Source organism: Chiloscyllium punctatum, chromosome 38 (assembly GCF_047496795.1).
Source record: "Chiloscyllium punctatum isolate Juve2018m chromosome 38, sChiPun1.3, whole genome shotgun sequence".
In the NCBI taxonomy this organism is placed as follows: domain Eukaryota; kingdom Metazoa; phylum Chordata; class Chondrichthyes; order Orectolobiformes; family Hemiscylliidae; genus Chiloscyllium; species Chiloscyllium punctatum.
In genome coordinates, this window is record NC_092776.1 from 54,206,002 (window position 1) to 54,220,336 (window position 14,335).

General features: G+C 50.0%; 1 protein-coding gene across 29 annotated transcripts in view; it reads right to left on the bottom strand.

Moving 5' to 3' along the window:
- ank3b (ankyrin 3b) overlaps positions 1-14,335 on the bottom strand; it is a 716,427-nt gene that overhangs the window by 50,547 nt on the left and 651,545 nt on the right. For 26 of the 29 annotated variants that reach the window (XM_072557889.1, XM_072557888.1, XM_072557893.1 and 23 more), the window contains 2 exons: positions 6,452-12,826; positions 4,548-4,622 (listed from right to left, as the gene is read on the bottom strand). In XM_072557889.1, coding sequence (XP_072413990.1) covers positions 4,548-4,622; positions 6,452-12,826 — 6,450 coding nt within the window. The remainder of the gene's footprint in view (positions 1-4,547; positions 4,623-6,451; positions 12,827-14,335) is intronic. The other 3 variants (XM_072557911.1, XM_072557910.1, XM_072557909.1) reach the window with 1 other exon arrangement.

A 14,335-nucleotide genomic window follows, 5' to 3' on the forward strand; every position in this document is an offset into this window, starting at 1 on the left:
AGGAGGATGTTAGGAGATTACAGGGTGACCTGGACAGGTTAGGTGAGTGGTCAGATGCATGGCAGATGCAGTTTAATGTGGATAAATGTATGGTTATTCACTTTGGTGGCAAGAACAGGAAGGCAGATTACTACCTAAATGGAATCAATTTAGGTAAAGGGGCAGTACAAAGAGATCTGGGTGTTCTTGTACACCAGTCAATGAAGGGAAGCATGTAGGTACAGTAGGTAGTGAAGAAGGCTAATAGCATGCTGGCCTTCATAACAAGAGGGATTGAGTATAGAAGCAAAGAGGTTCTTCTGCAGCTGTACAGGGCCCTGGTGAGACCACACCTGGAGTACTGTGTACAGTTCTGGTCTCCAAATTTAAGGAAAGACATTCTGTCTATTGAGGGAGTGCAGCGTAGGTTCACGAGGTCAATTCCTGGAATGGCGGGATTACCTTACGCTGAAAGACTGGAGCAACTGGGCTTGTATACCCTTGAGTTTAGAAGACTGAGAGGGGATCTGATTGAGACATATAAGATTATTAAAGGACTGGACACTCTGGAGGCAGGAAACATGTTTCCGCTGATGGGGGAGTGCCAAACCAGAGGACACAGCTTAAAAATACGGGGTAGACCATTTAGGACAGAGATGAGGAGAAACTTCTTCACCCAGAGAGTGGTGGCTATGCGGAATGCTCTGCCCCAGAGGGTAGTGAAGGCCCAGTCTCTGGATTCATTTAAGAAAGAGTTGGATAGAGCTCTCAAGGATTGTGGAATCAAGGGTTATGGAGATAAGGCAGGAACAGGATACTTATTAAGGATGACCAGCCATGGCCTTCTCCTGCACCTATTGTCTATTGCTCATCTATTGACCTTCCTTTTGTCTAAATGCCACCCTGATTTATAAACCATTTCTTCATTCCTCTGTAATTGCTCTTATCCACGTTGAAGAGACTGGTCTCAGATTCGAGTTGCTCTCCCTCAAACTGAATTTGCAATTCTACCACATTGTGATTGCCACCCGCTGGAGGATTCATCACTGTGAGATCGCTTATTGACTCCCCCTAATCACATAGTACTAGATCTATTCCCAGATAGAATCTGCAATGTACCACTCCAAGAAAACATCCCTGAGGCCAGTTACAAATTTGTCTGCTATGTTATGCTGATTTGTTGAATTCAAGATCGCACAGTGGGATTTTGAAGAAGAACAGAGCTTTGGTTTGTCCCCTGGCAGAGAATTCCACATCCCTCCCAATTTACCTCACTTTCTCCTTGTGAAATATTACTGGCAGAGAATTATTCACCTTAGAATCAAAGCAACAATCATGATCTTCAAAAGTAATGTACTGTGAGAAATGCTTCAAGACAGTTTCATGGTTATTCTTCGGACATTATTAATAATGTCACATTGGTGCATTGTGATGGGTCCTCAGCGCGCTGGAACTTATTCAATGGGTCATCCTACACGGCACAATATCTCAACTGTAAATACTTTCAAATACACTTGGTTCCAAACATGGGAATGCTGAAGGAAAACTTATCTTCCAGTCTCCTCTTCACTCAGGCAGATGGCGACAGTCCTGACTCACTACAGGAAACTATTTGATGGGCACAGTCCAACACCAAGATGGAAGTCAAGCTCACCACAGCCTAAAACATGTATCCACAGGGTCATGCTGAGAAATACCAATGAAACTGACGAGCGTTGGAGTATCAAAGCAGGTTTGCCTTCTTCACCTTTGCCCAGGAGAAAACCGGGCAGCCAGATGATTAATTGTGGGTTATTTTGTTCCAAAGTCTATGGCACTCATGATGGGCATCCAAGCCATCCCTTTGTGAATTGTGAGTATCTCCTTCAGATAATATGCAAGTGAAATAGTCTAATGAGAGCAACCTATCTTCCTAGGTATGAGACATGTCTGCATACTTGGGTTTGCCTTTCCATTGATTAGAAGAGAATAGTGTTACCACTGATCCTGACACTATTCCAACAGCTTGGAGTATCAAATATCCAAAAGATATCCAGTGGTGTGCGTGGCCATTAACGATACTGGAAAACTTGTTGTAGTCATCTTTCTCATCACTGCTTCAGAGGTTTTTGGTTGGGGGTGATATTATGATCTAAAACTTGCATTAGCTGCGCTGTATCCTGACCCACCAGATTTGCCAAATTCTTCTCCAATGATGCCCAGTTTTGTTCATCCAAATACAGAGCAGTCAAAGGCAGAACAGGGGCATGGCATGTAGTTAGAAGACAGCTCGTGCCATTACCAGACATCAAGAACCAATTACCAGCCACATCAACACACAGTGGCTACACAGTGGTGGGTGGCACAGTGGTTAGCACTGCTGCCTCACAGCGCCTGAGACCCGGGTTCAATTCCCGCCTCAGGCAACTGTCTGTGTGGAGTTTGCACGTTCTCCCCGTGTCTGCGTGGGTTTCCTCCGGGTGCTCCGGTTTCCTCCCACAGTCCAAAGATGTGCAGGTCAGGTGAATTGGCCATGCTAAATTGCCTGTAGTGTTAGGTAAGGGGTAAATGTAGGGGTATGGGTGGGTTGCGCTTCGGCAGGTCGGTGTGGATTTGTTGGGCTGAAGGGCCTGTTTCCACACTGTAATGCAATCTAATCTCATCTAAAGAAACAGGTCAGAGACTAGGGATAGTGCAGCGAATAACTCACCTCCTGAGTTCTCAAAGCCTATCCACCATCTACAAGGCAGGAGTGTGATGGAATACTCCCCACCAGCCTAGATGGGTGCAGCTCCAACAACACGCAAAAAGCTTGACACTGTCCAGGATAAAGCAGCCCCTTGATCTTTCAACCTAAGCATTAACTTACTCCACCACTGGCACACAGCGTGTACCGTCTAAAAGAAACACTGCAAAACTTGTCAAGGTTCCTTCAACAGAACTTTACAATGCAATCTCAACCAACTAGGTGGACAAGGGCATCAGATGCATGGCAACACAGCCTCTCGCTCCAGGCCACACACCATCCTGACCTGAAAATATGTCACCATTCCTTCACTCGTTACTGTGTCAAAATCCGGAACCTCCCTTCCTAACAGAGCTCTGGTGCACCTACACCCCAAAGACAGCAATGGTTCAACTCAACAGCTCATCGCCACTTTCTCAAAAGGAACTTAGGGATGGTCATCAAAAATGCCAGTGAGGATGCCCACGTCTCATGAAAGAGTAAGAGAAAATAGTTATTTATTCAATAAAAACATCTGTACATCTCTATTAAATCTCCTCTTAATTTTGCGTGCTCTGCAGAAAAGGAGCGACAAATGTCTCTAACCTTGTGAGATATCTGGAGCTCCACGTCCCTCATCCCACTCGAGGAAATCACTGAGTTCCCGCCAGGGGCTTTGCAGATCTCTAATGAGTAATGTCCTGAACTGAACAGAGGATTCCTTTTGAGGCCGATACAATGCATTCATGAAGGTCTGGCATAGCTTCTTTATTTTTGTACTCCACAGCTGCACTCATCCAGGCAAGTGGGGAGTATTCCATCACACTCCTGGCTTGTGCCTTGTAGATGGTGGATAGGCTTTGAGAACTCAGGAGGTGAGTTACTCGCTGCACTATCCCTAGTCCCTGACCTGTTTTTGTAGCCACTGTGTGTTGATGTGGCTGGTAATTGGTTCTTGATGTCTGGTAATGGCATGAGCTGTCTTCTAACTACATGCCATGCCCCTGTTCTGCCTTTGACTGCTCTGTATTTGGATGAACAAAACTGGGCATCATTGGAGAATAATTTGCCAAATCTGGTGGGTCAGGATATAGCGCAGCTAATGCAAGTTTTAGATCATAATGTCACCCCCAACCAACAAACCAAAAACCTCTGAAGCAGTGATGAGAAAAATGACTACAACAAGTTTTCCAATATTTTAGATCAAGTAGAATATAAAAAGTTATTCATTCCTGATGAAGGGCTTATGCCCAAAATGTTGATCCTCCTGCTCCTCGGATGCTGCCTGACCTGCTGTGCTTTTCCAGCACCACACATTTTGGCCATATCAACTTGTCTTGCCACTTGCAGTTGGACTTTCACAGATCTATGATAACAGGTCTATGATAAAGGATCATTGATCACAGATCATGGATAATGGTTCACTGATAATAGGTCTATGACGTGGAGTTTGCACATTCTCCCCGTGCCTGTATGGCTTTCCTCCGGGTGCTCCGGTTTCCTCCCACAGTCAAAAGATGTGCAAGTCAGATGGATTGGCCATGCTAAATTACCCCTGGTGTCCAGGGATGTGTTGGGTTAGGTAGATTAGTCAGGGGAAACCCTGGATTACAATGATAGGGTAGGGGGATGGGTCTGGGTGGCATGTTCTTTGGGGCATTGGTGCGAACTCATTGTGCAGAATGGCCTGTTCTACACTGTTGGGATTCTATGGACAATGGATCCATAATAACCAATCTATAATAATGAACATATAACAGTGGATGTGTGATAATGGTTCCGCATGGACTTTAGGAACCAGCAATTTAAAAGTGCTCTTTATTTTCTTCGGGGTGTGAAAAGATGATAAAAATGAGCATCTTACCTGTCCAACTCAACCCAAGATGATCTGCTACAATGGCTGTCCGTATATCTGTCCGTTCACATGGGCTCTGAGGACCTGCGGTTTCAAACACTGTATTAGACCGACAAAGCCATGCCTCACACATCACACCTATATTTCGGTCAGAACGCTACTCGGGTCCACATTATCCCTAGCAATCTAAACAAGTGCAAATCCTAACGCGGATCTGAGGTAAAGTCCAGATTCAGAAACACTCAATGTAAAAGATTATACAACATCACAGTGTAATATTGAAAATGGATCCAAACATGCTGAAAACACCCAAGAGCTAAGTTAATGTTGTGTATCTGAAGGTGATGATCAAAACTATGTTTTTTTTTGTTTTTAAGCAAAAGATCTTGAAGTACCGGTATTGCACCTTCTCGTCTGACTTACACATTAATCGGAAGACTGCAGAGAGGAAATCGCCTTCTATTCTCTGCTCAAACTTGGCCGGCATGCTTAACTAAAGGAGGACTATTGGATTACACTGGAGTAAAAAAGGAGAGGGGGAATACGAGACATCACAAACACCGACAATGACGACATGGCAGCTAAGGGAAGGTCACGCCACAGGCAATCACAAGTCATCATGCACTAAAGATCAACAAGTCGAAAATTTTACAAACTAGGCTTGATCTCCGCGGTGCGAGCCACGCGAGGCCCAGAAACCTGACTGCTTTCCTCCCCACCAGTCCTTCTACTGTTCCTTGTCTCACTGTAGACCTTTTCAACCTTTGATTTTAAAGGTGCTGTCTCCGGTCTCAAATCTCTAGGAGACCGCGATGTAACGGAAGGTTGGCCGGCCTCCGATAGGGATGCATTTCTTGACGTGCTGTCTTCATCACCAAAGATCTCTGCCTGCACTTTTCTCTGTTCATCGGCAAGTCCATCCACAAGTCTTAACGTCTCACCGCTAAGCCCTTTCAAATATTCAACTGAATGTTTACAGACTTCACTCAACTGCTCCTTCCCTGCTCTAACTGGTTTAAGGGTGGCAGTGCTCGATCTTACCTTGACTGGTAATCTGGAATAAAACTGCCTCGACTTCCCTTTCTCGCCTCGCCCTGAACTGCTTTGGGAACTTGCCGCTGTAGGCAAATTAGTTTTGTCAATATTTTTAATGGGAAGTCTAGATTTTGCCTCAATACACTTGGCTGGATCTGCTTTTCCCTTTAACTCACTCGTCCTAGGCTGTTTCGTTGTGCATGCTGCTGACTTCTGCTCTTTCTGAGATGGAGGCATGGACATTTTAACTGGTAGTCTCGATTTAGGCTTTTTTACTGGCTCCGTGGGTGGCCTATCTAACTTTGCTACTTCACTGGGTGGGGTTGCCAATGGGCCTGGATCGCTTTCAATTGTTGCGGCAGCTGATTCAATTTTGAGCTCACCCTCAGACTGACCCTTAATCTGACTGCAGTCGGTACCTGGGGCTGGGAAATCTAGTTGGCCGTTACAGTTAGTCACTGGCAAATCGCTCAGTTTGCCACTCTCCTGACTCGTCACCCTGGCCTCACTCTCTAAGACTGTACGTTCTGCGACCTGATAATCTAACAGCACGGCATCAGCTTTAACTTCGACCAACTCAGCTGCACCCGCATCTTTCTTCATCGTCATTGTAGAAGCGGAGATTCCCATTTTAATTGGCGTGCGTAATTTAGGATCAATTTTAGCAGCGATGGCCGACGAGGATTTTTCTGCTGCGTTGTCAGTGGATGCAAGTTCCAGGCCTTCTCCGCTAGCCTGGGCTCTCTCATGCTTAACATGTAGTGGATCTACTGACACTTCAGATGTGTTGTCCCCTGACTGAGGCAGTGTTGTGACTACAAGTGTGTTTTTAACCCTCTCCCCCTTGTCCCCTGACTTCCCTTCAGCAGTATGCTCACCAATTTGGAAAAATTGGAGCCTTTCTTCAACAAAATCCCTCTTGCTCATGTCAATTGCACCACTGCGAGTCATCTCAAACATCTTCCCCTCATGAAATGGGAAGGGGTTAGGCTCACTAGTTGGCGTGCTCTCATCTGTTGGGGTTCTGGCTGGGGTTGTATCTGGTGTTGTTGCTTGGGACCTGTCCTCTACTGCTAAGCCAAAGGCTTTTTGCTCATCCTCTCTTAACCTAGCGTCAAAGACTTCATCGTCCCCTTGGCCATTAGACCATGGATCAAAGTCAAGGCCTTTGGTGGCAACAGTTTTAAACGGGGTTGCAAATTCTTCCTCTAGTTTGTAACTAAAATACGTATCATTAAACCGAGTTCTGTCAGGATGCCTGCCTTCCAAAGTGAAGATCTCGGGTCCTGGTTTACCATCAGTTTGCCCTTCGCCTTTCTTTTCAGAGGTTTTAGACTGCAAGGGGGCATCTTCTTCAGCGCCTACCTTCCCTTCTTCCTCAATCACTGCAAGTTTACCCTGGCTATAGGAACGATCCCCCTGCTTCACAATCCCTTCAGTGACCCAAACATCCATCTTCGTTTCTATCCCCTGAGTCAAGGACTTAGAGTCAGCATCGTCCGGGAAGCCATCATCTTCGTCCTGCAGGTCGTATCCGTCCAGGGAGTCCACCTCTGTGGCGTCGGTGTCGTGGGAGAACTCGGCGGTGGTGGCGATGGAGCACTCGGTCACCGACTGGTCGTTGTTGCCGTTGGGGACGGCGTCATTCTCCAGGGGAGGGTCCAGGGCGAAGGCGTCGTCCTGTTGCTGGGAGGGGGTGGGGCCCCCCAGACTCTCCTCATGTAGCTTGAAGGTGTATTTCTTGAGCGGCGCTGGCTGGAAGATGGACTCGTCGCTGCTGGAGTCACTGTCGTCAGCCCCCGGGGGGGTGGGTGAGGGGGGCTGCACCCGGATGACGGGCTCCTTCAGGAGGTGCTGATCGTGCTCCTCCTGCAGGTTCAGCTCGATGGTCTCCAGCCCTTCCTCGGAGCCTCCTCTCCTCCGCTCTCGGCTAGTCCCTCGGCTCTCCCCTTTCCCAGGCGCCTCGCTGTCCAGGGCGTTGATGGGCGGGGGTGGCGGGAACTCTATGTACGCCACCCGGTTCTCCTTTGGCCGCTTCTCCCGCCCGCCCACCCTCCCGGGCCAGGGCGCCGCCTCTTCCTCTTCCGACTCTTCGGACACCTCAGGGATGGGGCTTGGCTTCCCGAGCGCCGTCGGCAGCTGGGACGAGAGCTCGTAGCTGACCTCCTCGGAGCTGGGGGTTTCCGGGGTGAGGGGGCTCTTGCCGGAACTTTCGATGAGCGAGACTTGCTCCAAGGTGTCATCTTCGGGGCTGCCCTGAGGGGACGAAGTTGGCTGCTTGTGCTGGCGGACAGTGTAGAAGGTGCCGCGAGTCTCCTGCACCGTCCTGCTCTCCTGACTGATGGTCCTTTTGAAAGCTCCTTGGTGTGGGCCTGCCGTTTCCCTCTCGTACTGCTTGCCCATCTGCACGACACTGACGTATACCGGCAATGCCTTTATCTCCTTAAACCCTTCGATGCTGGCCAGCGGCGCCACCTTCTCCAAATACTCGACCGGACTCCGGTCGAAGAATTCGCTCAACGCCGCGTCTTTAACCGGACTGAACTCCAGAGAGTCAGGCGACTTGACCGGGGAGGTTTCCAGATCCTCCCGACTGCCGTCTGCGTCCATGTGATCGCAGTAGCCAGGAGTCGGAATGCCGGTGTCCACTACTTCGGAAAGCTGCTTCCCTTTCTTGGTCCGACCGAGGGTCATGCTGGACACGCCGGTGAGCAGCTCGGTCTTGTGGGATTTCACCGGTTCACCGTTGCATTCGGCCATCTTGGCTCCCAGTTTGGACTTTTCCTCAGAGATTCTGACGGGGATCTGTGACAGGCCAGAGCTCTCCTTTCTCACAGCTTTTCCTCTCGTCTGCTCACCGGTACGATCACCCTCCTCTCTCTTGACGAGCTCAGTGTAAACCATTTTCTTGGAAGGAGACGGCGCCACAGCCTCTTCTTTTACTGGAGGCCTGTTACTTGCCAGTAGCTCCTTCTCCGGTACGTGTCCGTTGACGTTAAATTCCGCGTGGACAATGTCGTTTTCCTTCAGGCTATCATGCACCAGCACGTGTGTAAGCTTGTCCCGGTGCGATTTGTGGTGGGAATTTCCACAGTTCTCCCAAGTCCGATAAACAACCTTCCTCTCTTTCTCAGGTCTTACCTGGGATGCAGGGTCTTTACTCAAAGGTGCCTCTTTCTCAGGTGACCGCACCGTGCCTTTTATGCCGAACGTCAACGGCTTGGGAGCAGTGGCCGGAATTTGGGGAACGTTTGGCACAGCGTCCATCGCCTTCTGAAGGGTTGACAGCGCTGATTCGGGGCCCATGTTGAAGCAGCCAAGGTCTTTCAGCTTACTGGCATAGGCCTCTTTTATTGTTGAGATAGCCCCCTCGGCAGCCATCTTGTGATTGCCGTCTCTCAAAGACGACTGGTAGACGGGCAACTTGCTCTCCCGCCCTCTCTTCAGGGGCAGGCTCTGCGGCCCTTCTGGCAGTTTCTTTTCGAGGAGGCTTGCTCCTCCTGCACCCTCGTCGTCACTGCCGGAAGCGTGAGGCCCGGGAAACCTCCGGCACTTTCCGTCACCTTGCTCGGTCTGCTCGGGGTACCGCGGGGACTCGCCGTTTCTCAGCAAGGGGCGGGTCCTGATCTGTTTGCAATGGGTCGCCAGTGGCGACGGATCCTCGCCCTGCCTCGTTTTCTCTCTCGCGCCCTCCGAAGGGCCGGTGAGCGCCGCCTGTGGGCAGGCCGCCATCAGCTCCGCCGCCCTCTTCTCTTCCTCCCGCACCGAGTACCTGCAGAAGGAGCGGTCGCTCTGTTTCTCTGGGCTCCCCTCGCCGCCTAGCGGGAAATCGCCGAGCCGGAGTCTCTCGGCGCTGCCGCCGGTAGAACAGGGCCCCGGCCGCGTCCCGTCCCTCCCGCGCGGCTTCTTCTCCGGCGACTGCAGCTCGTCGTTCAACTTCTCCGTCTTGTCCCGGAAGAACTGAGACACCTCGGTCAGCTTTTCCTCGGCTTCCTTCACCGTCCTGTCCACCCAGTCCTCGTAGGTCAGCTTTTCCCGTCCGCCATTGGGCCTGTCCTCGGTGAACCGCATCCACACTGTGTGCTTGGGGCTGCCGGGCTCTGGCGGGTAGTGGAGCAGTGCGACCTTCTCGTAGGCCTCCTCCTGGCTGCCACCTTTGCCCGTGCTTGCAGAGACCACTCCGCGGAGCTTGGCGACCTCACTCTCCTCTGGCGCAGAATCGCTCTTCCTTCGGTAATGGCCAGCCGGCCCAGCCTCGGCACCGAGGAGCTGAGGTTGCTCGGTGACCGACTCCTCGGTGTCCGAGTGCGAGATGTCCATCTTCTCAGAAAGGAGCATTTTCTCCGCAAACCTGTAGGACTCCCCTCTCAGCTCCGAGAACTCATCGTCGTGGTACTCGACGGAGTGCTGCGTGAGGAGCTTCAGGGTTTTGTACGAGTCATCGGAGACCAGCTGTGCCGAGCTGGGCCGGCTGTCGTCGTCCTGGGAGACGGGTGTGTTCACCCTCGAGGATTCCATGTAGGAGGGAAGGGATTCTTCGGCGGTCAGCTCCTCTTCCTCTTGCTGCCCCTGCTCATCAGGACAGATCTCAAACTTGGTCTCCCTCGCTTCGCTATCTTTCTGATAAGCAAACAGCTCCCTCTCCGGCTGCGTTTTTGTCTCTCTGACAATGACCTCCGTCGGGTCCACTTTGTTCCCTTTCTCAATGTGCAACTCGACGATCCTTTCCACTTTCGGCTTCAGATTGGAGTCTTTATCGAGGTACATCATGGGCGCCTCCCCAGGCTTACTGCTTTCTGAAGGGACTGCCGACTTGTGCTCAAATAGACCGGCCAATTCTTTAGAAGGATCACGGCCTGACTGAAAGGCCTTCATGATATCACGAACGGACATAGTCTCCTCTATCCTTTCGCTGGTTTTGCTCTCAGGGCTGGGTGGTGAGTGATAAACCATCCGAGTGGTCGTGGTGATGTGTGTTTCTTCTTTCACATGAACCTCCTTGGCCCGCAAGCCTTTACTGTCTTCGTCGTCTAGTTGCATTTTAGTTTGGAAAGCCTTCACCTTGTCCTTGATGGAGCCAATTGGCTTCTCTTCCATCTGTGGGAACACCTCCGGGCTTTGTGACGGAGGCAGTCCGTCCACTTTGGGCTCCTGTGTTTCGTCAGGCTCATAGCTCCTGATGACACGCACCACTTCGGTCCTCGTCTCCGTTATAACGGGAGGGATAGGAACATCGTGGAACAGAGGCTTGGGCCCGGTGCTCTCCGCACTCTGAGGGGCGGAGGGCGTCTTTTCACTCCTGGTCTCAAACCCGCTGTCTGACAGAGGACTCTTATCTTGATCATGCTGCGAGAAGTCATCTGGTGACTCCAGGATGGCTTCAGTCACCATCATTGCATCTGCAAGTTTACTCAGCTCCTTCTCTGAAGCAGAGGGCCGAATGGGAGATGGAGGCATTTTAAGTTTATGCTCAGGCAGAGGCATTGCTGGCTTCTGAGCCCTTCTGGAGAACATCTTTTCTTCCCCTTCCTTTCTGATGTCAGTTTGGCGATATTTGTCGGCCATCTTGCTGAAAGTATCAATCCCGAGATCGTTTGTCAAATAGTCGACAACTCTTGCCAAACTGAAGTCCTTCTCACCCCCATTCTTAGTTTTCATGTGCACATAGGCGCCCAATTCCTCGCTGGCCCTTTGCTTTGCTTCCTCGGCATCATCATAATCGAATGTAACCCATTCGCCTTCCCCCGAGAGATCGCCGTTCGTCTGAGCTCCTTTGATGCCGTGTTTAGTCTCACTCAGGCCGTCCTTCTGCAGGATCTCGCTGACTTTCACCAAGTCTTCCTTCACCTTTTCCACCAGCTTAAAAGGCTCTTCGCTCTCATCTTCGCTCCTCCCTCCTTTGGTGGACACCTCTGAGAAGGCCTTGTCGCTCGAGACATCTGTTTGCAAGATGGCCGTCATCTTCATCAGGTCTTCTTTCATCTCGGCGACGTCTTTCAGAATTTCCTGACTCGAGGACAAAGTGGAGGCGGGAGCTAGTTTCAGGGCCGAGGGGGTTAGAAACAAGGAGGATTTCAGGGGAGACAAAGTCCGGGTAAACTGAGACTGAGGTTGTGTGCGCGATTCTGTGGTCAGTGATTTTATTGGTGATAACAAGGCAGCCGCTGACTTGGTCAAGGGGCTGGTGTCTGGGAGTCTCTTTAGCTGCGGCTCCGACAGCACGTTCACAACAGAGTACACCGGTACGGTCATGGTCGATGACGTCACAGACGTGGTGGTGGCGGACGAAGATCTCAACGTGGAATACAAGGACCCCGCGGGTGGTAACCGGATCGCCTGAAAAGCCGATGCCGTGGCGGGCGCCAGGGATTTAAGAGGGGAGAAGGAGACGGTGGTGGTGGCTTGATGGGCTTTCTCTGCCACATCCTGCGCAGCGGCGACAGATTTGGCAGCCAGGACGGCGCCCGGCGCTTTCTCAGGCATTGTGCCAGCCCCTTGACCGCAGAAGAAGGCCGCTGCCGAGGGATACTTGACGGGGGACACCGACCCATTGGTGGCTGGCTGGCCATTGGGCGGCACGGCCGATTTGAAAGGTGAGAACGCGGCCTCAGTGACCGACTTGATGGGAGAGGAGCCCGAGCTGGAGAGCGATTTCATGGAGGTGGACAGGACCGTGGGCGCGGCGGTGGTCTTGAACGGCAAAGTGGACGCGTACATGTTAAAAGCGGCCTTAGGTGAAGCCGGTGGGGTCATGGTGATGGAGGACCTCTCCAGCAGCAATCCAGCCGTCGTCGCGGGCGACAGCCGTGAGGAAAACAACGAAGCGGCTATTCCCTTCCCAGACGGAGATTCTGGCACTGCCGACGCTTTCACAGGCGAAGAGTTCAAAGCCGAGGAGGATTTCATGGAATACTGTGTCTGTGTCACGACAGTTTTGATAGGTGAAGGTGCGGACTTAAACGATCTGATCGGAGATGCTAAATCGCTCACGGATCTGACTGAGGATGCTGTGGAAGCTCCTAGGATTGATTTGATGGGTGAGGAAGAGGAGACAGACCAGACTGACTTTAACGGGGACGCTGTCGGTGTGTTGGATGTCGAATTCGACAGAGATGCAATCCCAGACTTCACTGCTCCAGCTACAGAAATGGGAGCGGCTGCCCAGGACTGAAAAGGTCTTGTGGAAAAGACTGGTTTATAGGAGTACGGTGCCGGAAGAGACCTGGTGGTTCCTGTGGTCCGTTCAATGATTTCTTAAAAGGTTCCGGAAACAAAATTCAAATGAATCAACGAAAGAAAAAGTCAACGAGAAAAATTAAAGAAACGGAAAGACCAGAGAGAGAGAGAGAGGAGAGAGGAGAGAGAAGAGAGTTTGGTCAGTGAATCAGATTAACTCAGTTGGAAGAAAAACGTATAAAACATTTCAAAAGGTATGGTGATTAATTCAGTGAAAAGGTCATTTGAATTACTTGGTGCAGAAAGAATGGTCACGCTTATTTCTCTATGTCTGACAAAAAATGCTCAAACTGTAACACAAGCAAAGCAGCAAGGATACAGAAATAACTTCAGGAGACAGACACAGGATTGGGAATTAGGGATGAAAAGGCAAATAAAGCACTGACATGAAACAAACAGTGAGAATGGCAAAAGGAGACTTAAAGCTACACTCGGCATCATGGCTCCTGCCATGCTCGGCATCACTGCCTTTAACCAGGTTTTCAAAGAAGTGGAAGGATTTGGAATATTGAATTGTTTTGTTCCATTATCACCTCTGGAGAAACTCCTTTTCCTTCTTAAGCAAATTACTGTCCGAGGAAGAATAATTAAGACCAGTTAGTGTTATGATCTGAACAGAGCCGGTACAACAGAAAATGCCAATATCTTTCCCTATCAATCTGACACACTCTCAATTTATCAGCCAGTGAGTGATATTGAAACCTCTTGCTACATAAACACGATCCAAAAAGTACTATGCTTCAGAAAGGATTAGAAAATGACCAAGTATTTCACTGCCCGTAATCTATAATGCTGTGGTCTTTACTTTTTTACTTTTCAAATTTTGTTTGTTTCCTAAGAAGTTGACCTTAAGTATCCGTACTTAAGATGCCACTATAATGCGACGACTGTAAATTTTTCACTGTACTCATTTAAGTGCATCTGACAATAAAGCTAATTCAATTCAATTCAATTCAATTCACAGTGTCAGCTTGGTTCACTGGCAGTGCAATCGTCAGAAAAAACAGGTCCACGTGTCACAACAGAGGCTGGAGAACAAACCAGGGCAGTCACTCCAGTGGGGTACTGATGGAGAGCTGTGCCATCTTTCAGCCAAGACGTTAAACTGAGGGCTCTCTCGAGTGAGCGTAACTCATCTAGTGGCCCCCATTTCAAAACGGAGAGGGTGAGTCAGGAGTCCTAGCCAATATTTATCCCTCAACCAACATCACCAAAAACCCATTAACGCAAGGCTCTTTGCTGCAATATTACCGAGCTCATGTCAAGCTTACTCCCTGCGTAAGAACAGAAGAACTAGGAGCAGGCCGTCTGGCCCTTCAAACCTGCTCCACCATTCACTAAGATCTTGGCTGATCTTTTCGTGGCCTCAGTCCCAATTACCTACCCTCTCACCATAACCTTTAATTCCTTTACTGTTCAAAAAATTTTCAACCTTAGCTTTAAAAGCATTTACTGAGGAAGCCTCGACCACTTCACTGGGCAGGGAATTCCACAGATTCACAACCCTTTGAATGAAGAAGGTCCCC